General features: G+C 45.8%; 1 protein-coding gene across 2 annotated transcripts in view; it reads left to right on the plus strand.

Annotated features, from left to right (window-relative positions):
- The window catches only part of NIN (ninein), a 152594-nt gene that overhangs the window by 20944 nt on the left and 106575 nt on the right, over nucleotides 1-25075 (plus strand). For both annotated transcript variants that reach the window (XM_054970915.1, XM_054970916.1), the window contains exon 3: nucleotides 3400-3606. In XM_054970915.1, the coding sequence (XP_054826890.1) occupies nucleotides 3421-3606 (186 nt within the window). In that variant the 5' untranslated portion in view covers nucleotides 3400-3420. The remainder of the gene's footprint in view (nucleotides 1-3399; nucleotides 3607-25075) is intronic.

Genomic DNA, 25075 nt, shown 5'->3' on the forward strand with positions numbered 1-25075 from the left:
AACCACAGCTGCCTTCATCAGATCTGATGAAGAGAGCTGTGGTTCTCAAAAGCTTATGCTACAATAAAGCTGGTTAGTCTTAAAGGCGCAAATATACACAATTATACACAATTCATGTTCCAATACATCAGTCAAGCAATTAAATACAAGGCTAAGAAACATATAAATACACAGTTCCAAAGTACATTCTGTACGGCACAGGAGTAGAGGACAGACATTGCTTCCATCAAAGTCCCTTCAGGTACTTCCAGTCTGTTTGATTCAATGGATACGCCCAGGGGTCATTTCCTATAAAAAGAACTACAGGAACTCATTAGCATAACACATTAGCATAACTCATTAGCATATGCCACACCCCCTGACATCACCGGAAGTGTGTCAGAAGGCAACATCCACCCCTCAGGCCCCTTTCTGCGAAAGTCTCCAGGTATTTCCTTAAAGCACAATGAACTCAAAGCAGCTTACCCTCCTCTGGAGAGCCAGCCCTGCTTGCACCCACGCACTCACTCACTCTCTCAAGTCACAAATGAAAATAAAGCAGCATGAATTCCAAGCAGCTTGTGTTCCTTTGGAGTTCAGCACCACTCGGCTTGCACTCACTCACTCACTCATTTTCTCCCCGCCCCCCACCAGTCACAAATGAAAGTAAAGGAGCAGAGCAGAATGAATCCAAGCAGCTTGCCTTCCTTTGGAGCCCAGCACCACTCGGCTTGCACTCGGAGGAAATCACGTGGGCAGGGCCAAAACCCACGTGACCTCTTTTTAGACCTACCGGAACGCCGTTCCTGTGCGTTCCGGCTCCAAATGAGCCCTGGGTACGCCAATAATTTAGCCCCTGAAAAAGCTTCTTCGGCAAAACTAAGAGTGCTAGCGTTTTGTCGGGCTGATAGAGAAGGTGCTGGCTACGGCAGACAAACTGTGCAGTGAGACGGAGTCATCTTTTGAAGCGGCACCTTTGGGGGGCTCTGTTTAAAAGTTGTACTTCGATTTGAACTTTTCTCGAGGAGCTACATTTTGAAATTTGGGCTATATAGGCCATTGGACTGTGTTATTTAATGACGTTTGGGAGCAAGAGGGAACGCCTCTACTCCTGTGCTGTTTTCTCACTTCCGCTAGAAAGCCAACAGCGCTTTGGAGACATTTGGGTATTTTGACTTTATACAGAATGTGCTTTGGAACTGTGTATTTATATGTTTCATAGCCTCGTATTTAATTGTTTGATGTATTGGAATATGAATTGTGTATAATTGTGTATATTTATGCTTTATTTGTATTGAGGATTGAGGATTGTATTTATGACTTTGTGTGTATTTAAGCACGATGCACTTTTTGGACTTATAGCACTTGATAGCAAATATTTTGATTAGTTCATTGTTTTACTTGGTTCTTGAGCGAGTTTTTGCTTCGCTATTTGATCGTACTCTCCCTTGCTTGCTTTTCTTGTTGGAACTAGTCTTAAAGGCGCTACTGGACTCTTTACTATTTTGGAAACAAGTGTTAGTTAATCAGCAGTTAAGCTGCTAAAGGATTGTCACTTCCAGTTCCTGTAGATTCTGGCCCCTAATAAACTTCTGCTGTAGTTACCCTGGTTTGGCTTGTGTAGATTTGGACTTCACATGGAAAGGGCCAGTGGTGATTAGGGTATCAGCTCATGACTAGGCAGCCCCGGGTTGAAATTCCTGCTCAGCACTACAAAAATCAAATCTCAAAGCCCATCTCGAAAGCCATCCGTGGCCATTTTCCCTCGGTGTCTACAAACTTTTCCTTTTGCTTCCCCATGTGTATGTTATGTGTATAGCCCATCAGCTTGGGATAACCCTCCGCCCATCAGATAAGATGGGCTGCAGTCTAGAAGAGCCTCTTCCCCAATGAAACTGCTGGCTTTTAAAATGCTATGGGAGACCATGGCCAAATCCACACGGCTCAAGTTTGCCGCTATTTTCCCGCCATTTATGCGCTTCTCAGAGGGCTGTTCATATACTCTTACCTCAGTCCCGCCATTCTTTCGCATCTGTTGAGCTGCATCTCAGACGAGGTTGTCACGCTTTCAAACGCTTCTCTTGCGCAGTTCTCACCATGGATGTGAACAAATAGAAGCGGTTCCCAAAGAGACCGCCCCCTCTTAACCCCCCCCCCACTTCCTTGTTTCTTGCCTTTCCAAAACACCGTCCCTCTTAGCAAAGCAATTCTTATGGTCCCAACTCTGTCCAAGGTATGCCCACACCCCCGTCCTGTTTTTTTTTTTAAGGGGGCATTCCTAGCACTATTGCGCAATCCTGTTCATGAAGATCATCCACAAGCGGGTTGGGAAGTGGCGTTGTAAAAAGTCCGTGGAGGTATCAAGGGGGAGGTTGCCATTTTTTTTACAGTAAATAATGTTTCCCTGCCGAAGGAGAGCCTAGGTAATTTCTGATAAGCGGACTGTGCCTGCAAAGGTTGACTCTTTCCATTTTTTTTTTAAACTAAAATTATCGGTATAGTGAAAAATCGCTATCCTATAATTATAGTTGAGCGGTAACATTAACCAATCACAGGCATCAATGGGGGTGTGGCCCCGCCATTGCAATTGAGCAGAAAATCGATATAGCGAAAATCTAGCATTAATTTTTTTTAAAAAAAGGCTATGTGATGTCGTCATCGGCGACAGCGGATCTAAACCCGCCCCGTATCGTGCAATTCTCCCAGGGATGTGAACGGAGTATAGCACGATGCTGGCGCAGTAAAAGAAGGGATGTGAACACAGACTGGGACATTGCGGGATAGAATCCGGAGCAATGATTGCGTATGAAAAGCGGAAGGTAGGGAAGTGTGGATTCGGCCCATGTCTCCATCTCTGGAGCTGCCTTGTGCCAAGTCACACTACCGGTTGGGCTAGCAATGCGTTTCCAGTTCTGGCGGGCAGTGGTTTATCAGGTGTCAGCCAGCAAAAGGTCTTTCAAAGCTGTCTGAATTCCTTTAAGTGGACCTGTCAGGGATTGAACCCTGGTATGTTCTACATGCAAAGGGTTTGAGCTGCCTCTGGTGGGTTTTTGGAGAGGAGACAGACACATTTTTTTAAGAAATAAATCAAAAGGAAGAGCTGTACCATTGAGCCTCCCTGACGTGGCCACAGCCTTGCTGGAATTCAGGCAACAGCACAATTCTTAGTACTAACTGCACTTATAGCTCACTCTTCTAGACAGATCAGTGCCCCACTCAGAGCAGAGAACAAGGTCAGTATTATTATTATTATTCCCCACAATACAGCTGGGGAGCTGGGCTGAGAGGAGTGGCTTAAGCAAGGCTACCTGCAGAGCTCATGGCAATAGTGGGAGTCGAACCAGCAGAGTGCCGATTCGCAGCCCAACCACGTAACCGCTGTGTTTGTGACTGTGTGGTTCTCTCTTTCTCCTTCCCCAGCTGAGCGCAGTGGGCTATGGGATGGATGAAGCTGAGCAGGACCAGCACGAAGCCCGTCTCAAAGAACTCTTTGACAGTTTCGACCTCACCGGCTCAGGCTCTCTGGGGCAAGAAGAGCTGACCGACCTCTGTCACGTGTTGCACTTGGAAGAAGTCGCTCCGGGAGCGCTCCAGCAAGCCCTCTTGCAAGACAACCTCCTGGAAAGGGTAAGCCGGACAAGACAAAGCTGTGTCACCAGTAACGGTTGGTGCTGAGTCCAGGGTTTGGGCGGTTCCCAGGCCCGGTGCCAGGCTTTCTGGCGCCTGAGGCTGGGGCAGCTTCAGCGCTGTAGCTGCCCGCGCGCGCACCTGGACTGCGTGATAACGTCATGTGGCAGGCAGCTGGGACAGCATGCATGTGTCCTGTCAACCGCCCTGCTCAGTTGCTCCACGTGCTGCCCCAGCAGCCTGCTGCACCTGGCCCGCAGCTGCTGCACCTGGCCGGGAGCACGTGCTGGTGGTGGCGGCAGTGGCGGCACCACGGGGCAGTTGAACAGGCGGGCTGGGAGGCTGCAACAGCTTCGGGCCAGGTGCGGCAGGTGGCCTGGGCGGTGCACGAGTGGCTTCCCAACTCTCCAGCGCTCCCGCTGCTGGCTCTGTGGCACATGCCCCCACCCCTGGCTCCCCCTCCAGCGCCTCAACACTCGAGGTGGCTGCCGGACCTGTCTCTATGGACACACCAGCCCTGGCTGTCCCTTGCTGGGCTCCATGGAAGAGAGGCAAGGCAAGGAGGCCCAGAATTCTCAAACCTCTTTGAATGCTCTTTGCAGAAGGGGGGTGACATTGTTGGTCCCCCAGGCCCTTTGCTTGTGCCCCAAAACCTCCTCTAGCAAATGCACAATTCTTCTTCATAAGAAACATACAAGCCCTTCCTTGGAACCCTACATGCCAAAGGGGGTTTTGCCAGCTTCAGAAGAAATCACGATTAAGATGCTAACCAATTGGGGAGAATGATGTCCAATAGCATGCTGATGAATACACGTTTTACATGAATGAATAATGGATTTATAATATGTGTATTCCTCAGCATGCTGTTTTGGACCTCATGACTGGGACAGTACATGCACTTGTGCAATATTCAACTATTTATTGATGTATTTATGAAATGTATATGTTGGATGTTGTAAGTATTACCACTTTATTGATACAAAGTGATTTGTTGAAGGTGAATCGCATTGTTTTTCAGAGGTTGATTTAGTGAATAACTTTTATAGGTGTCTTTTCTGATACATGACACAAAAATATGAATTAGATACAGTGTTGACTCAGTAAAGAGTTCAGTAGCACTTTTAAGACTAACCAACTTTACTGTAGCATAAGCTTTCGAGAATCACAACTCTCTTCGTCAGATGCAACTCAAAAGTGTATGCTACAATAAAGTTGGTTAGTCTTAAAGGTGCTACTGGACTCTTTACTATTTTTCGACTACAGACTAGATGCATCTGACGAAGAGAGCTGTGGTTCTTGAAAGCTTATGCTACAGTAAAGTTGGTTAGTCTTAAAGGTGCTACTGGACTCTTTACTGTTTTGCAACTACAGACTAACACAGCCACCTCCTCTGAGTGTTGACTTAAACACTTTATTAAATGATTTTTGGTACTTGAATTGAATACTTTACTTAGCTTTCACTACTGTTTTTTCCCAGTCGGTTAGCTTCAGAAGAAAGGCAGCAGACACTAAATGTAATGGAACTGACATCAGATACATTATGATGTGTCCCATGATCCAAACTAATTTCTGCCAATATTACAGTGATTAACTGTGTACAGCTTCAGGTGGGTAGCTTTGTTGAGCTGTAGTAGAAGCAAAATCCGAGCTCAGTAGCACCTTAAAGACCAACTCGATTTCCAGAGTATGAGCTTTCGAGAGTCCAAGCTTCCTTTGGCAGATATATAATGAAAGCTCATGCTCTGGAAATCGAGTTGATCTTTAAGAGCCAAACTACAAGTGACGTCTTACACAGGTTGGACACTAGTCGGCTTCCCTCAAGTTTTGATGGGAAATGTAGGCGTCCTGGTTTTACAGCTTGGCTCTCCATTACAGCTGCCTACATTTCCCATCAAAACTTGAGGGAAGCCGACTAGTGTCCAACCTGTGTAAGACATCACTTGTAGTTTGGCTCTAAGGTGCTGCTGGATCCAGATCTGCGGCAAGACTTCGACCCCGCCCCCACGCGTACAAATCCCCTGTTTCCTTCAATTCCCCTTCTCATCCCTCCCTTATATATTCACCTGAAACGTGTGCCACAGCTTCACCACTGTGGGAATGAGGGTGTCAGAAAGAGCTTTGCCGCTTGCAGTGGCGAAATCCTTTTTTTCTGAAGGCTGGAAACGGGAGGAAGATGTTTGATGTCTGCGAGCTCTCTGGGGAGAAAATCCTACATCTTGAAGAACTTGTAGACTTGCATTGTGCGAACAAAAAACGGTAGAAAATAATGAGCGGTTTGAACCGGGACGCGGGACGTGTCTCTTTTATTGTGCTAATAAGGAGACTGGCTGATAGGAGCGCCTTCCTTAAATTGGGTATCCAAGATGTGGCTGAACATCATCAAGCGAACTTGCCAGCCAGAAGTTCAATTAGCCTCTGACAGCTGCGTATGCGTTGCAGTTCCTGCAATACATGTTGTCCTATTATTGATTTATTTGCAGGCTTTGAATTCATCTGGTGCAGTTGTTAGTTATCGCTTCTGGGGCTTTATAGGCAACCATCAAATAGAATGGGGAGAGACCTGTATATTTAGCTAAAACGTTTTTTGTGCATATGCACCCCTTTAAAGCATGCAACATCATTGCAGTGGGAATGTTGCAGCGCTGTCCGTCGTTGCTCAACACGAAGCTCTTCAGCATCTTGCCTGCAAGATGTTACAGAGCATAGTGTCCGGCTCGCTGTTGTCACGTAGGCTCGAGGTCCTTTTTGGAGCCGTATCTGTGCAGCACCGAACGTTTCTAGTTCTTGCATCTGTTTTTGTACTGTTTTGTAAACCACCATAACCCTGGGGTGGTTAGAAGCATTTTTTTAAAAAAATACACATTTCCACTATGAGAGTCCAAAGGCAGAAACGGTAAAATTGTATTGGTGGGATGAAAATTGCCCAGACTCTGTGTACAAACAAATTCACACATATGCTTTGCTTTTGTGTGGGGTGTCGAAATCCTATATCTAATAGACCTGAGCGGACCTGCTGTGCAAACTGAGAAATCCACACCATTGGGCCACCTAGAGCGAGAGTAGGTATTTCTGCAAACCTCGAGGCAGTCCCAGGTTAGCAAAAAAATCTTAAAACTTAAAAAGCAGGAAGATTAAATAAAACAAAGGATTTTAAAAGTGCCAGTACAAAGCTAGTTCTCAAGAGAGTTCCCCTACTGTTTTAGGTGGCTTAGGCAATCCCAAATGGCTGTGCTTTCATGAGATTTCATGTTCTCTATTCCCTTTTCAACTAAAGGAGGAAGGGGTGTGTGTGAAAGGAGAGAATGCAGGACTGGGTAGAAAAGGAAAATGGGGGGCGACAAGGGTAGTAGGGGTGGAGAATTGGGAACTAGGGTTTGAGGAAGCTGGGGGGGCGTGAAAAGGGAAATGTGTGGGTACAAATGTTACTTCCAACCAGGAACAGGTCTGCAGTGTGGCCTCGTAGCTACTGTGGGTGCCAAGGGATTCATTTACAGTGGCAATGAAGCTGTCCCACACTCCCACAACTTATTCCCCATGCTTTCCTTCCATTCCCCCCATGCTTGACATTCCAGTCAGCACGGCAGTGTGCTTTTTCCATTAAAAATAAATAAATCTGTACTTGGTATATCACTATAGCGTCCTGACGGTGCAGTGCTATAACTACCACCATTTTTTTAAAAGGCTAAAATCCTAGTGGTGTGTGGAGGGTGGGGCTGGAAAGAAAATAGTATTGATGTAGGCAAGGAGGTTGAAAAAATCCTCATCGTCTTTTCAGCACTGTCATTGAACCCTTTTGCATATGATCTTTCTGGTAAGAATCTATCAAAGCCGATTTGGGGGTCGGGACATGCTGTGAGGCTGGGGGGAACCCAGAGGGAAGACAACAGGACCAAGGCATTGTTATGTAAAAGTTAAGTAAAAACACTACAGCATGGGGCAGGGGAAATGCAGAGTAAAGCCTCAGTGCAGAAGCAACCAGAGTCAATCAATTGATCAATCATAGAATCATAGGGTTGGAAGGGACCTCTAGGGTCATCTAGTCCAACCCCCTGAACAATGCGGGAAATTCACAACTACTCCCCCCTACTGCCCAAGTGGCCCCTGCTCCGTGCCCAGAAGATGGTAAAACACCGTCAGGATCTTTAGCCAAACTGGCCTGGGGGAAAATTGCTTCCTGACCCGAAGGTGGCGATTGGCATTACCCTGAGCATGTAAGAAGGGCCACGAGAACTAAGCACTGATGTAACCCATTCTGCACTCCCCCTCGTGATCTGCCCAATCGATCGCTCAATCATTCAATCTTTATTAAAACAGTCTAAACCAGCATAAAAAACCAAAGAGTCAGTGGATAACTGGGGAAAGCAGAGCGGATGGAGAAAGAGGAGATGGGAGTAGAGGGAAGAAGAAGAAATGTCTCCCTCCATGAACTCTTACATGTCCTCCACTTACTTGATCAGTTGATTTGACACTCAGCAAGCTAAAAAGAGCACTCATGTTTAATCAGGTAGCAGACTCTTAAAATTATTTTAAATACATATATGTATTTATTTTATTTATTTATTTCAAATTTGTATTCTGCCCACCCCGCGAGCGGGCTCAGGGCGGATAACAACATATTAAAAATACAATTAAAAATTCATGTTCATTAAAAACAACACATTTAAAACAGGATGGTGGACAGTCTTCACAACCCTTTTTTCCAGGCCAGCTGAGGCCCAGCCTCAGCCATATGCCTGGCGGAACAACTCTGTCTTGCAGGCCCGGTGAAAAGATAGTAGGTCCTGCCGGGCCCTGATTTCAGCAGACAGAGCGTTCCACCAAGTGGGAGCCAGGACCGAAAAGGCCCTGGCTGTAGTCGAGGCTAGGCGGGCCTCCTTGGGGCCAGGGCCCACCAACAGTTGTTTGTCCCCTAATTGAAGTGTCCTCTGGGGAATATATTGGGAGAGATGGTCCTGTAGATACGCTGGTCCCAGTCCGCACAGGGCCTTATAGGTCAATACCAGAACCTTGAATCTGATCCGGTACTCCACTGGCAACCAATGCAGCTCGCGTAAGAATGGTGTTATATGCACCTTATTTGGCACTCTCGTAATAACATGCACCGCTGCATTTTGTGCCAGCTGTATATATTCAACTGCCTTATCCTGAGTTAGGCTGTGAGGTCTGCTAGCTCAGTATCGTCTTTCCTGATTGGCAGCTGCTCTCTAGGGTTTGGGGCATATAAAGGTCTTTTTCCCTACATAATTTACCTGCGGTTCATTTTGCACTGAAGAAGCTGGAGCACCGTCTCAGGAGAGGCATCTCCTCCTTCCCCTTAGTTCGCACAAGGAGTGAGTTCTTCTAAGGTGGATGTGTGTCCCATTGATCAGTAAATATTCTCTGGTGGCCCCTGCCTTGTGGAATAGCCTGCTGAAGAGGTCAGGCTGTGCTATGAGTAATGGCTCCTAGAATGCTTTGGTAAAGAAACAGAGACTGTGGACTATACTGCTGGGTACTGTCTGTTGATAGATATGCTCCTCCTGGGTGGTTTTCACATTGTTTAATATGTCATACCAAATTACTTACGTTTTGTTTCAGCAATATTTCAGCTCTGAGTTTGGAATTATGCTTCTTTTCAAACTACTGTAATCCGTATCCCATTGTATTGTTTATTGAATGTCCTGGCTGCGGACCATAATGATTTACACTGTGTAATCTACCTTGAGAAAGGTAGATTACACAGTGAGAAAGGTAGACTATACCTCAGTGAGTCTCAGTGAGAAAGGTACACTATAAATAAATGTATATAAAATAAAAATATGCTGGAAGGATTAGTTTGAAGTCTTGAGTTACCTTTATCTTTGCCCCAGTTTCAATTAGTCTCATAGTTTGGGTGCTCTGTCTTATAATTTTGGGTTCCCATTAGAATTTCCGTTAACATTTTTAGCACCTTCCTCAGGCCTTCTCCAAATAAAAACTGCAAAGCCACGAGAGGCTACAGACAGCGAGGTCCATTTTATTGAGATGTCATCATGTTCTAAGACAAAATACATCCATTGTGTCTGGTGGCGCTAGGATGTTCTTGAGTAAAGGGGTTTTCTTAAAAGCAGGGACATTCCGAGCTCCCTTCTTGGGCAATATGATTGTACACAAGAGATGGGCACGAACCAGAAAAAAAACGAACCATGAACTTTCATGAACCTTTCATGAAAATAAGTTCATTTTGTTTAGTGAAAATGTCACTTTCGGGCCAGCAAACCACCACTTCTGGGTCAGCAGAAGGTCACTTCCGAGTCAGCAGAAGGTCTTCAGGAAGTCCATCCCATGTTGCCTAGGAAACCGATTGATTGGCGCCAGGCTGTCTGCAGTGATGAACTGAAAAACGAACCAAACGAACCAGCCTAAAGTTCATGGTGGTTCATCAGAAATGGGATCTGATGAACCGCTGGTTCACGAACTACGAACCAGCCTGGTTCGTCATGAATTTTTGTTCATATTTTGGTTCGTGCCCATCTTTATTGTACGCCTCTTCTTCCATTCCTTTTATTTCTACTTTAAAAACTCAACACCATCTTCCAGCTCATCAATTTTTAAAGATAGCCAGACTTACCAAACTAAAGTGAGTTTTTAGCTGTCTGTAGCGCCTGAAACACCCGCTGAGCTGACATCAAAAGTACTTTGAAAAGAGTATTAAAAATGTACGGTGGAGGAACTTCAGACTCTTGGTCCCTGTCTTAGTTTTCCTATTGCGCTTGGGGTTTTGATTCAGTGATCTGGCCTTATTTTTATTTATTTATTTATGCTCTGCGTTTCTCACTGCGACCAAGACACATTACCCAGTGCAAATCAATCGGATCAACAGCTGACATTCAATGAAAAAATACAATAGGGTATGGGTGGCAGAAATTTGGAAACTAGCATGAATCCAAACAGAGAGATGGAAGATTGCTGAAACAAAGCATAAGTAATCAAACATGATATCTTTAACGATGCAGAAACTGCCTTGTAGGAGCATATCTATGTCAACAGGCAGTACCCAGCAGAATAGTCTACAGTAGGCATGGGCGCAAACAGAAAAAAAACGAACATGGTGTTCGTTGTTCGTTGCCATCCACGAACAATGAACACTGATGAACATGACCTGTTCACGAACATGTTCATTGTTCGTTGTTCATGGGGGCCAGTAGGCTCTCCTCCAGCCATCAAGATCCCTACCACACCACTCCCAGAAACCCTACCTGAGCAGGCAGCAGGAAAGGTACCAGTAATAAATAATAGCTTGGCCCAGAGCCTGGCAGCACCCCTGGAACCTGAAGAGGTAGATCCCTATCCCACCCCACACAAAGAAAATTCAAGCTCCAATGCACTCTCCCTGTCTCTCTTTCAAAATGCCAACAGCAACTGTCTCTTCCTCACTGTCTGAAAAACCAGAGCTGGGAGCCCCCCTCCCCCCTGCTCTTTGCTCCCTTGTAACAAATTTGGAGCTCCACACTTGAAAGGAAGACCTGCCTATCAAGCTAAATTGGACTTAGATGGGGGTTTCCAGGGCAACAGCAGGAGTTCAGACAGAGTTCAGGCAGTCCCTGCCTAAGTTGCCAAGGGAATTGATTGCAGGTGCCAGGCTGACTGGCTTGACAAACAGCAACGAACGAGGCTTGCAACGAACACCTATTCATTTAGAATGGGGCCTCCCCAACAGCTTGTTCGCGAACAGCTGATTGGGCTGTTCATGGCTTTTTTTAAGTTCGTATTGCTGTTCGTGCCCAACTCTAGACTACAGTCCTTTACCAAGGCATCTCTGAGCCATTTCTTACTGCTCAGCTTTGTCCTGTTTTTAAAAGCCTTCAAATAGTTGCACTGGTACAGAATAATTGGAGAACAGATTGCCTGTTGTGGCCAAGGTCACCAGGAGAAGAAGAGTAGAAAGAGGAGAGGTGGTGGCTGTAGGGGGGTTTAGAATGCAGAAGACCTTTTCCCCTTCTTATAAGGAGGTGATAAGGAGGTGATTGTTTTTGCCTTCTATTTGTGTGCATTGCTGGATTCCTTCGTGGGACACAGAACCCTTGTATAGATGGAGACCATCAACGATCACATGTATGGGAAACCGAAGTAGAATCCTCCCCATCGTGACCTTCAAGAGGATTCCCTGTAGGGAGTGCTCCTGAGAGTTTGTGCGGGCTCCGGCTATTGTAATCTTGCCGGTACAGCACATTCAGTGGGACCCTTGAACCCAAGCAAATCAAGAATTCTCTTGAGAGCTCCATGCAAAGTAATGTGGCACTAGGGAATGCTCGCTGGTCCTTGAGTCCTGGGAAATGGCTGGCCTTGCCAACCCTACTGCCATCCGGCTTATATTGTTGTTTTCGGGTAGCACAAAATGCCGTTTGACCAATGATCAAGTACTGCCCATGAACCAAGGCTCCGTAAGGGATAGTATTGTAGTCTGTTGCAATATTTACTGCTCGCGTCACCTCCCTTTTCTACAGCAGCATCCTCTACCTTTGTAATCCCCTTTCTTCATTCCGGTATGTTGTGCCCTTATTAGTTACTCCTTTGCATTGTTTTTCAGTTCTGTAAACCACGTCCTACTACATTGTTCAGCAGAGGTCTGCTGTCTGAATTGCTTTTTGTATTTGGTAATCCGCCAAAAGACCTAAAATGACCTAAAGACCTAAAACGAGATGTAAAAGAAGCCACGGCCTCCAGTTTGCAGGATCTGAGCAAGTCTGTTAACGATAGGACGTTTTGGAGGTCTTTCATTCATCCAGTCGCCACAGGCCGGAGGCAACTTGATGGCACATAACGCACACACAATCCTCCTTGAGTTTCAGTGAGAAAGGCAGGCTGTAAATGAAGAGGAGGAGGAGGGGGGAGGTGTATCGACTGTAGCTTTGTGGAGAGCTGCTGTGGCAGTGTCCAGACTTGAATCTAAGCGTGGACGCTGAGCACCAGGGAGGAGGCCCGATCAAATCTCCCTTAAACTTATCAGATCAGTTCAGGATGGAGAATGACAGATTTTCATTTTGGGTTCTTCTCTGGATTGAGTCCTGTCTTCGGACCAGGCTTGAGCATTGCATTTTGCTCCATGTATGTGTGTTTGGCCCCAGATGTCTGGCTTTCCACATAGGTCTCCTTGAGGCTAACACCCAGGGGCTGCAAATGTGGCCACTTCTTATATTTTGCATGCCCATCAATAATTATTTGGCCCAGTTGCTCTTCCAGTAACGGATAGATGTTTGTGCCTTCCAGGGGCGGGACTGGCTATTTAACATAGAGCCAAGCTACAAGTGATGTCTTACACAGGTTGGACACTTGTCAGCTTCCCTCAAGTTTTGATGGGAAATGTAGGCATCCTGGTCTTGCAGCTGTAATGGAGAGCCAAGCTGTAAAACCAGGACGCTTACATTTCCCATCAGGACTTGAGGGAAGCTGACAAGAGTCCAACCTGTGTCAGGCGTCACTTGTAGCTTGGCTCTCACAGGGAAAGTTCCTTGTGGGCCACTGCTCTGGAGGGCTGCTGGCAACCCCGGAGCAAACAGAACCAAATCCCAGCAGCTCGGCTTAGCGCTGCGGGGGCCACTCAACCGAGCTTGCTAGTCAACCCCTGGTGCCTTCCCCTCGCTCTGACCTTGTCAGTGTTTTCTTCTCCAACCGGCGATGGCTCTTTAAGGTCTCAGGCCGAGGTTGTCCACATCCCCTCCTGCTTGGTCTGTTTGGCTGCAGATGCGGAGAATGGAACCAGGGACCTTCTCCGTGGAGAGCAGATGTTCTACCACGGAGCCGCCATGCCACGGAGCCGTAACCCTTCCCCTCTCTGAGCAAATGACCCCTGTGCAATTTTCCACCTCTTTTGCCTTAGTTGGTTGCAGCCGCCTTCTCGTTTTCGTTTTTTTTCCCCCTCCTCCAACTTGGTTTAGACTTGCCGCTGTTAATCTCCCTTTTGAGCTCCGGTCACGGTGAAATTGCTTCGTGTGATACAAATCGCGGCCATCTGTTCCGGGCGCAGCTGCTGTTTCGAGACTGGGGTTAGAGCCCCAAAGGAGAAATGTTCGCGTTCTCCCCCACCCCTGCCCACCAAAGCCCCTTCTCTGCCCCCAACTCTCCTTTTTCTTCTTGTAAAACACACTCCAGTTGCATAACAAACAATGACTTGACAAAGAGCACAAAGTCATTCCTCCGAGCCTTCCAGGCAGGGTCTCCGCTCCGGCAGCGGCCTCCTTTCAAAACAATGGCGGTCTTGTAGAGAGAGATCCATCCCCGCCAGCCTGCTCTTTCCATTGACCAAGATTTCCCTCATTGCTCAGGGGCAGTTTCTTTCCGTCATTATTGTTGGTTACTCACTTTGTTGACGGTCAAATAGATCCCTTTTGGATAATGATACTCTAGAGTCTAGCGGATTGAAAGGGCCCACTGCTCAAGGGCAGGCGGTGTACTTTGCAAGCAGAAGGTCCCCGGTTCGATCTCTGGCGTCGCCAGTTAATAAGACTTCAGGGTGGCTGGCGTTTGGAGCGCTGCTACTTCCCCCTCTTAATTTGAAAAAGAAGAAAGATCTCTATTTGGACAACAGAGTAGGGTTGCCAGCTCCAAGTTGGGAAATTCCTGGAGATCTGGAGGGTCAAACCTGGAGAAAGAGGGGTTTGGGGAGGGAAAGGACCTTGGCATGGCATAATTCCATAGAGTCAACCCGGCCCCCCAAAGTAGCCATTTTCTCCAGGTGAACTGATCTCTGTGGCCTGGAGACCAGTTGTAACTACCTGGAGGCTGGCAGCTCTACAACAGAGCTCTCTTTTAAATGGAAGTTCAGTTGTAGGCATGTCTGTGGTTGAAAAGGACAGACAGTGAAGTGGGGCGTGGGGCGAATCTGTGTTAAAAGCGGGGCCTCATTCTGTATACGACCTCGTGCGTTAGTGGGTGGAAACTGCCTGTGCTCTACATTGCATACTGCATTGGAATTGGGTGGTCTAGCTGGCAAACTCCTTTGAAGCCAACTGATACACACACTGTAGTTCAACAGAAACCTTTCAAAAACAAAATCCAACGGGAGGCTGCTGAACTGGAATTCATATGCAAATTTGACTCTGTCAAGCTGGGACTGAATAGGGACAATGAATGGTTATCACATTACCACAGGTAACAGATTTCCTTTACAGAGGCGGGGCCTGGGGGAGCTCAGTGGCACCTGGCGTGGGCTTTCGGGAACCACAGATCTCTTTGTCAGATGCATCTGGCAGGGAGAGCTGTGGTTATCAAAGGCCCATACTGCATTGGAATTGGATGGTCTAGCTGTTTGGCTTCTACAAACTAACAGGGCAAACTCCTTTGAAGCCAACTGATCCACACACTAAAAGGAGATGTTTACATATACTAGCAAAGGAATGTTTTGATTGCTCCCTCCCCCTCCCCCCCTAGTTGCCTCTTCTCTCTCCTGCTCTTCTGTATTTAACCAGTCTCTGTATCAGGCATCTGACGAAGAGAACTGTGGCTCTCGAAAGCTTATGCTACAATAAAATTGGTTAGTCTTAAAGGTGCTACTGGACTCTTTTTGATTTTGCTACCACAGACTAACACGGCTAACTCCTCTGCATCTATGTGCTCTACACTGGAAGCGATCCTGACAAGTGATCTGCTTTCAGCTCTTGCTTTCTCTTCTGTCCATCTCTTGATCTGTACTGGTCAGTCAGTGGCTGTATTATTTTTTATTTTATCACATTTCTAGACCGCCCTCCCCGTCAGACAGGCTCAGGGGAGCAGGAGACTAAGAAAGGGAAATTCTGAGCGGGGCGCCCTCTTCCTTACGTCATTTTTATTTATTTATTTAATAACAACAACAGTAATAATATTTGATTTATATCAGGACAACTTAACACCCACTCAGAGAGGTTTACGAAGTGTGTTACATTATCCTCATGGCAATCACCCTGTGAGGTGGGGTGAGGCTGAGAGAGCTCTGAGGGAGCTGTGACTGACTCAGGGGCACCCAGCTGGCTTCAAGCGGAGGAGAGGGGAATCAAACTCGGCTTTCCAGATTAGAATCCTGCTGCTGTTAACCGCTACACCGAACTACTTAAGCCAGTTTGGTGTAGCAGTTAAGAGCGGCAGGACTCTAATCTGGAGAGCCAGGTTTGATTCCCCACTCCTCCGCTTGAAGCCAGCTGGGTGACCTTGAGTCAGTCACAGCTCCCTCAGAGCTCTCTCAGCCCCACCCACCTCACAGGGTGATTGTTCTGGGGATAATAACATACTTTGTAAACCGCTCTGAGTGGGTGTTAAGTTGTCCTGAAGGGCAATATATAAATTGGATGTTGTTGTTATTGTTATTATTGTTGTTATTACTTATTTGATTTTTATACCATTTCTCTTCAATTAAGATCTCGAAGTGGTTCATCAACCTTTACAACGGTTAAAAATAGTACAAAAATATAATATTCAATAAAATCACCATAAATCGTCAGCATCGCTGAGGCCCCTCTTGGCTTATTGCTATTCCTGCAGATCAGGAATTCCTCCAATAATTTAAAGGTCCAGTCTCTCCTGCCATCCCTATAACTGGAGTAGAAGTTGCCGTTTTGTTTGTTCTCATTATCAGTCACTCCCTCATATGTGCCAACCTGCCCTTAAAGAGCAGCCTCCGCTTCTGCTGCCTAGGCTGGGACGCCGCCGAACACAGCAGCCTAAATTGTGGCTTCTGCCATGTGCAATTCATTAGGTCTGCTGAAGCGCCAGTCTGAGCTCTTCTGGGAAGTTGCAATGAGGTCTTCTTCTCTCTTGGGTCTGATTTAGTGTAGAGCAGGCCTGCATATTGTATTTCCCACATAGCTTAATAATAATAATAATAATAATAATAATAATAATAATAATAATAGATTTATATACAGCCCTTCAAGATGACTTAATACCCACTCAGAGCACTTTACAAAGTATGCTATTATTGTCCCCACAACAACAAACACCCTGTGAGGTGGGTAGGGCTGAGAGAGCTTTGAGAGAGCTGTGACTGACCCAAGGTCACCCAGCTGGCTTCAAGTGGAGGAGTGGAGAATCAAACCCAGTTCTCCAGATTAGAGTCCTGCGCTCTATACCACTACACCAAACTGGCTGTCAGTTCAGCTTGGTAGTAGGGCTACCAGCCAGCCTCCGGGTTGTGACTGGAGATCTCCTGGAATTACAACAGATCTCCAGGCTAAAAAGATCAGTTCCCTTGGAGAAAATAGATGCTTTGAAGGATAGACTCTATGGGATTATACCCTGTGGAGGTCCCTCCCCAACTCAAACCGTGCCCTCTTTAGACTCCACCCCAAAAATCTCCAGGAATTTCCCAACCTGCAGATGGCAACCGTACAAGTCGGTAGCCATGTATTGTAGCTTATCAGAGCCTCAACAGACCTCCAGTTCATGGTTCCTGGCTGGGGCTACAGAATCTGGCTTGGTGTAGGCCTGGTGTAAAGCATAAAAGGGTGTGCTGTCCACTTGCAAGTCTCTGATTCAAATCTCTCCTCAGCCATGAACCCACTAGAGCCTTGGGCAAGTTGTCTGTTTCAAAGACTCATCTCCCATTTTTGCTGTTTGGGACTATCAACTATCTTTAGGGATGCCGGACAGTGGCCTGCCTCCCGTGGGTGCTTCAGGGGTGGAGCAAAGGGCAGAAATCACATCTGGCTATGTGCTGATGTCACATCCAGGCAAAAAACAGAAATCAGCGTATTGACTGACCTTCTAGAAACTCTGTGGTATTAGGGCTCATTTCATAGAAAAAGAACTGCAGGAACTCATTAGCATAACTCATTAGCATATGCCACACACCCCTTACATCACCGGAAGTGTGTCAGAAGGCAACACCCACCCCTCAGGCCCCTTTCCCCAAAAAATCTCCAGGTATTTCCTGAAAATAAAGCAGAATGAACTCAAAGCAGCTTACCTTCCTCTGGAGAGCCAGCCCCAGTAGCCCGGCTTGCACTCACTCACTCACTCACTTACGAGTCACGAATTAAAATTAAGCAGAATGAACTTAAAGCAGCTTACCCTCCTCTGGAGAGCCAGCCCCAGTAGCCCGGCTTGCACTCACTCGCTCGCTCACTCGCTCACTCACTCACGAGTCACGAATGAAAATAAAGCAGAATGAACTCAAAGCAGCTTACCCTCCTCTGGAGAGCCAGCCCCAGTAGCCCAGCTTGCACTCACTCACGAGTCACGAATGAAAATGAAGCAGAATAAATTTAAAGCAGCTTACCCTCCTTTGGAGGGGAGGCAGTGGGGAGGAAAAGGAACCATGTGGGCGTGGCCAAAACCCACGTGACCTCTTTTCAGATCTACAGGAACGCCATTCTGGTGCGTTCCCCCTCCAAATGAGCCCTGGGTATTACCGTAGAGTTTCTAGAGTGTCCGCTGTCATCAGACATCACACCTGGGTTTTAGCCCAGACGTGACGCTGGCACATAGGCCAATATCATTTCCACTCCCACTGGCATGAGAGGTAAGGGTGGGTGGGAGGCTCTCCTTCCACGGGAGATTGGCCACCCAAAGCAGGCACTTCGCAAGTATATCTACAATACAGGTTTGCTGCAGAAAAGATGGAGATAATACATCTGAAACGTTTCAGATACGTAAACATCCATTGTGGTCAAGTCTATAGACTGTATTTTTCAAAATATTTTATCAGTTATGACAGTTGGTTTTATTGTTGATCAGATTTTTCAAATGTCAGCACTCGGAGGGGTTTTTTGATTAAATGGCAAGAGAAACTAAACTAGCTAAATCAAATTGCCGAGCCAGTCGTCCTGATTTCTTCTGTCGAACGTTGGCAGGTGTGTTGTTGTGATAAATTTCCTTCAGCAAACGTGTAGGGCTGGATGGGAGGCTGGGCTGAGCAAGCCCCCACCCCCAATATTATAATTGTTGTACGCCGTAGCCTGGCTAATCCGAGTCTCCCTTCTCTTGCAGTCAAGCTCATTTAGTTTAAATGTCAAAGTATTTTTTTTAATCAGGGAAATTCTCTCCTCGCTGCAAACTGCCCCCTTTTTTGAAGAGCGCTAGCATTTTGAAATATTTGTAGGATGAATGGCAGCAATTAATGTGCAAATGAGGCTGCTGGAACAAAGTTTTTTCACAGAGAGGATTTCCAGGGCTGCTTTTAATTACGCCCGTTTGAGATGCATTGCAGTTTCTATTGCTGACTCCTAATATCGGATCCCAACGCATGTAATGACTCGGGCTATTCATTTGGGAGGGTGTTTGTATGAGAGTGACTCGATCAAGGGTCACCGTTCCCATGAGGAAAAACTAAAGTATATGTGGCTGCCTCTGCTTTAGAAAAAAGGCAGACAGAGGTAGGACATGACAGACATGTATTAAAATGCTGTGAGTTATGTTGAGAGAGAGAGGTTTCCACTCCCTCTTGAAGCCCTACTCATGAGATTTCAAACCTTTGGCAGAGTGGTCTCTGGCTCACAAATGCTCGTGCCTTAAAAACATTTTGTTTGTAAGCTGCTACATGACATAATTTGCTGGTTTGCTTTTAATCTCGTCACTCGAGGATCACCTCGGTATATGACTGTCCAGAACCAGCTGGCAGAAGGAAGTGTTTATGCAAATAGCGCACAATTGACTTGTGGCTTTTCAAATAATGCAAAGGTGGTTTGTCGTAGTTTATTTCTTGAAATGTGACGATAGGCAGTAGGCAGTCATTTAAATGTCTTTTTTAAAAGATCTGACAGATTCATGGCAGGACGTTGGTCGATGGAGTTAACTACTACAACTAAAGAGAATCTCCCTGTATGGGAGCTGTATACTCTTGCACCAGATGTTGGGGATAAACAAAAGAGTGCCCTGTCTTTGTGGCCTGTATTCCCAGAAGCATCTGGCTGGACTGTATATTAGGATAGAGGAATCTTCGGTGCAACCTACGAGAGTCCCCTTTATTTTCTTAAGAACTAAGTCACTGGGTTGGAATCTGGTCTCCTGACTGGTCTACGGCACAGGTCAGCAACCTGCGTCAGAGTATGGCGCCAAACATGCTTCAGGGAGCATGCAAGGGTATTTGTCTGCCCAATGTATGAGCTCCCCCTCTAGAGTTGCCAACCTCCAGGTGGTAAAAAAAGAGGGAGATCACAGTACAAAGATAAGAAGAATAAGGGACAACCTCAGTGACAATCTACTACTACAGTTTAATTGAAATTATCTTGTAAAATTCAGCTGTGTCTATATACTTTGTGAATATACAAGATTGCCTTCTCCTACACCTGCTCCAAAGCTGCCAACATTAACATAACCAATTGAGATTCACAAAAATTGTATAAATCCAAACATTTTCTTAAAGGCTTGCACAAGATAGGCAGTACATAATACACTTCAGTAAACAGCTATCTTCTGAGCAAAACAACTCCCCCATGTTACAGTCTGAGGGCAGTTGTTTGTCAGTTCCCATCCGGCTAAATATAAATCCCGTTTCTGCCAAGATCTTCCTCAGGTATGTAGCCGTATCTCAAACAAATCTCATATAATTACACATTCCCAGCGTACCTTCACAAATCCACTTTCATTGAGCCTCCACATTCAAGCAGCCTGAATGCATCACACATTTCCAACACACTTTCAAACGCAAATTTTCATTGAGCCGCCAAAAATCAAGCCGCCAGTGGGTCTCAGAGCCAAGCTACAAGTGACGCCTTACGCAGGTTGGACACTTGTCAGCTTCCCTCAAGTTTTGATGGGAAATGTAGGCGTCCTGGTTTTACAGCTCGGCTCTCCATTACAGCTGCAAGACCAGGATGTGCCTACATTTCCCATCAAAACTTGAGGGAAGCTGACAAGTGTCCATCCTGTGTCAGGCGTCACTTGTAGCTTGGCTCTTAGATAGTAGTTGAGTTTTACAAGAGAACTTAAATGAAATTGTAGTAATAGTTAGAACCTCCAGGTGGTGGCTGGAGATCTCCCAGAATTAAAGGTAATCTCCAGAGCTGGCCGCCGTACCTCAGTGTGCAGGTGTCATGTCTAGGCTGACATACACAGCAAAGCAAAGGGCAGCTCCAGGCTTCAGTGGGAGCTGTGGGTGGCAACATCCAGAAGTAATGAGATCCATCTGTGCTTCCAGCTTGCCTGACCACTCATCTGTTGGCAGCTGCAAGCAACTGAATGTTAGGCTGTATATTGTCAGGCTGTATATTGTCAGTTATTCTAGCTGCAAGCAACTGAATGCTAGGCTGTATATTGTCAGGCTGTATATTGTCAGTTAGGCTGTATATTGTCAGTTATTCTAGCTGCAAGCAACTGAATGCTAGGCTGTATATTGTCAGGCTGTATATTGTCAGTTAGGCTGTATATTGTCAGTTATTCTAGCTGCAAGCAACTGAATATTAGGCTGTATATTGTCAGGCTGTATATTGTCAGTTAGGCTGTATATTGTCAGTTATTCTAGCTGCAAGCAACTGAATGTTAGGCTGTATATTGTCAGGCTGTATATTGTCAGGATGTATATTGTCAGTTATTCTAGCTGCAAGCAACTGAATGCTAGGCTGTATATTGTCAGGCTGTATATTGTCAGTTATTCTAGCTGCAAGCAACTGAATGCTAGGCTGTATATTGTCAGGCTGTATATTGTCAGTTAGGCTGTATATTGTCAGTTATTCTAGCTGCAAGCAACTGAATGTTAGGCTGTATATTGTCAGGCTGTATATTGTCAGGATGTATATTGTCAGTTATTCTAGCTGCAAGCAACTGAATGCTAGGCTGTATATTGTCAGGCTGTATATTGTCAGTTATTCTAGCTGCAAGCAACTGAATGCTAGGCTGTATATTGTCAGGCTGTATATTGTCAGTTAGGCTGTATATTGTCAGTTATTCTAGCTGCAAGCAACTGAATGCTAGGCTGTATATTGTCAGGCTGTATATTGTCAGTTAGGCTGTATATTGTCAGTTATTCTAGCTGCAAGCAACTGAATGCTAGGCTGTATATTGTGAGACTGTATATTGTCAGTTAGGCTGTATATTGTCAGTTATTCTAGCTGCAAGCAACTGAATGCTAGGCTGTATATTGTCAGTTATTCTAGCTGCAAGCAACTGAATATTAGGCTGTATATTGTCAGGCTGTATATTGTCAGTTAGGCTGTATATTGTCAGTTATTCTAGCTGCAAGCAACTGAATGTTAGGCTGTATATTGTCAGGCTGTATATTGTCAGTTTGGCTGTATATTGTCAGTTATTCTAGCTGCAAGCAACTGAATGTCAGGCTGTATATTGTCAGTTATTCTATTTATATATTTTCTTCCTTTCTTCATTTATACTCTTCCTTTCTCCCCATTGGAGACACAAAGCGGTTTGCATCATTCTCCTCTCCTCCAGTTTAACCTTACAACAACCCTGTGAGGTAGCAAAATCAAAAAGAGTCCAGTAGCACCTTTAAGACTAACCAATTTTATTGTAGCATAAGCTTTCGAGAATCAAGTTCTCTTCGTCAGATGCCTGATACAGAGACTGGTCAAATACAGAAGAGCAGGAGAGAGAAGAGGCAATTAGGGGGAGGAAGGGGGAGGGAGCAATCAAAACATTCCTTTGCTAGTATATGTAAACATCTCCTTTTAGTGTGTGGATCAATTGGCTTCAAAGGAGTTTGCCCTGTTAGTTTGTAGCAGCCAAACAGCTAGACCATCCAATTCCAATGCAGTATGGGCCTTCGATAACCACAGCTCTCCCTGCCAGATGCATCTGACAAAGAGATCTGTGGCTCCCGAAAGCCCACGCCAGGTGCCACTGAGCTCCCCCAGACCCCACCTCTGTAAAGGAAATCTGTTACCTGTGGTAATGTGATAACCATTCATAGTCCCTATTCAGTCCCAGCTTTACAGAGTCAAATTTGCATATGAATTCCAGTTCAGCAGCCTCCCGTTGGATTTTGTTTTTGAAAGGTTTCTGTTGAACTACAGTGACCTTTAAGTCTTTGATGGAATGTCCTGGTAGATTGAAGTGTTCTCCCACTGGGAATGTTTTGATTGCTCCCTCCCCCTCCCCCCCCCAATTGTCTCTTCTCTCTCCTCCTCTTCTGTATTTGACCAGTCTCTGTACCAGGCATCTGACGAAGAGAACTTGATTCTCGAAAGCTTATGCTATAATAAAATTGGTTAGTCTTAAAGGTGCTACTGGACTCTTTTTGATTTTGCTACCACAGACTAACACGGCTAACTCCTCTGCACCTGTGAGGTAGGTTAGGCTGAGAGTATGTGATTGGCCCAAGGTCGCCCAGTAAGCTTCCATGGCTGAATGGGGATTCCAACCTGCGTCTCCCACATCCTGGCCCGAGCACTACACTGCAGTGGCTTCGAATGGACTTTATTATACTAGCTGTTTGTTGACCTCTTGCTTTGAAATTTGATATAATTGTAGCTCTTCTGTTATAAAAGGTTGCAGATCCCTGATCTATAGCAAGGGGCTTGTTCACTTTGTCACTTACATGGGTGTAATGAGTGTATTAAGCCAGTGGAACTTGATGGTTACCCCGATTCACCCAGAAATGAATCAGGAGTTGAGGAGTGTTCTTGCCCGACCTGGTCCCATCAAGTGATCCTGTGAACAATCGCTAGGTTGTCCTTTCAGCCGTGCAGTGTAGAATGACGAGCAAAGGGCCCTCTGCGGTGATTATTCCAGAGGAAAAGGGAATGGGTAAAGTGGCTAGTAAAAGTGACTGATGAGAGGCAGTCTGGTGTAGTGGCTAGAGAGACAGTTTGGTGTAGTGGTTAAGAGCAACAGGACTCTAATCTGGAGAGTCGGGTTTGATTCCCCACTCCCTCCGCTTGAAGCCAGCTGGGTGATCTTGGGTCGGTCACAGCTCTCTGGAGCTCTCTCAGCCCCACCCACCTCACAGGGTGTTTTGTTGTGGGGATAATAATGACATACTTTGTAAACCTCTCTGAGCGTGGCATTAAGTTGTCCTGAAGGGTGGTATATAAATCAAATGTTGTTGTTATGATGGGACAATATTTGGAGAACTCTCTTAATGCAATAGGATAATAGCTTCAGTTTGGTGTAGTGGTTAAGAGTGGCAGGACTCTAATCCGGAGAGCCAGGTTTGATTCCCCACTCCTCTGCATAAAGCCAGCTGGCTGACCTTGGGTCAGTCACAGCTCTCTCAGAGCTCTCTCAGCCCCATCCACCTGTTGATTGTTGTTGTGGGGATAATAATAACATAGTTTGTAAACCACTCTGAGTGGGTGTAAGTTGTCCTGAAGGGTGGTATATAAATCAAACGTTGTTGTTGTTACTGCGTTGGGCTAGGATCTGGGAGATCCAGGCTGGAATCTACACTCTGCCACAGCAACTCACTGAGTGACCTGTCATTCACACACTCTCAGCCTAACCTACCTCACAGGGCTGTTTTGAGGATGAAATGGAGGGGAGGAGAATGATGTAAGCAGCTTTGGGTCCCCGTAGGGGAGAAATAAAATAAATAAATTAGATTTTAGTTTTAAGCTGCTTTGAGCAGAACAGGAGAAGTGGAATACAGCTTTTCTTTTTTAAAAATGTTCGTTTTTATATCGGAAAAACAAGAGAGATTGAAGGAGAAGCCCAGAGAATCCTAATAAACAAAGATATGTAAAAATGAAAAAAAGCTAACTGATTTGAAACAGATACAAAGAACAGGGCTTGGCTGTAGATCCTCCCTCCACCTTGCATTATTTATTTTCATAGGAATAATAATAATAATAATAATAATAATAATAATAAACATTTATATACTGCCCTTCAGGATAGTTTAGCGCCCACTCAGAGAGGTTTACAAAGTACGTTATTATTATCCCCACAACAAAACACCCTGTGAGGTGGGTAGGGCTGAGAGAGCTCTGAGAGAGCTGTGACTGACCCAAGGTCACCCAGCTGGCTTCAAACAGAGGAGTGGGGAATCAAACCCGACTCTCCAGATTAGAGTCCCGTGCTCTTAACCACTCCTACACCAAACTGTCTGTGGATTGGGTTTGAGTGGTGTAGGCAAAGGGAATCTTTGGGGTGTCTCTTAGCAGCCCTGAAGTCTTTGTGAGCTCCTCGGAGGAAAGGTGACATAAAAAAGTACTACAGAAATTATAATATTTGCTGAACTTTCTTTGAGCCGAAATTCAAGGGACATATTTAGAGCATTGCAGCTCAGCCCTGGAAGGAAGGAATTATATGTGAATGAGAGGTTGTCCTAACATGGGCAGAGTGCCTCAATCAGGGGGTGGGCCTTCCTGGGTAAAATGTTGTGTCCTTGAGGGGTGGAGCTTGAACCTTGACAAACCCTTTGTAAATCCAGCACAGGATTTGCACTGGGAACTGCAGAGCACCAAGAGCCGCTATTGCTAAAAGTAGACTGATCGGCTGTAGGTAACTTGGTGTTGGCTGGATCCTGGATTCTTTGCCCAAGAAGGTGGGGCTGCCCCTCTTCATTACTCTGGGTGTTCGCTGTGCTATGTAATGCTGGGTGTTTATTTGAAGATATCTCTATGACACTTGTCACCATAGCGCCTGGGGC

Source organism: Eublepharis macularius, chromosome 2 (assembly GCF_028583425.1).
Source record: "Eublepharis macularius isolate TG4126 chromosome 2, MPM_Emac_v1.0, whole genome shotgun sequence".
Classification (NCBI taxonomy): domain Eukaryota; kingdom Metazoa; phylum Chordata; class Lepidosauria; order Squamata; family Eublepharidae; genus Eublepharis; species Eublepharis macularius.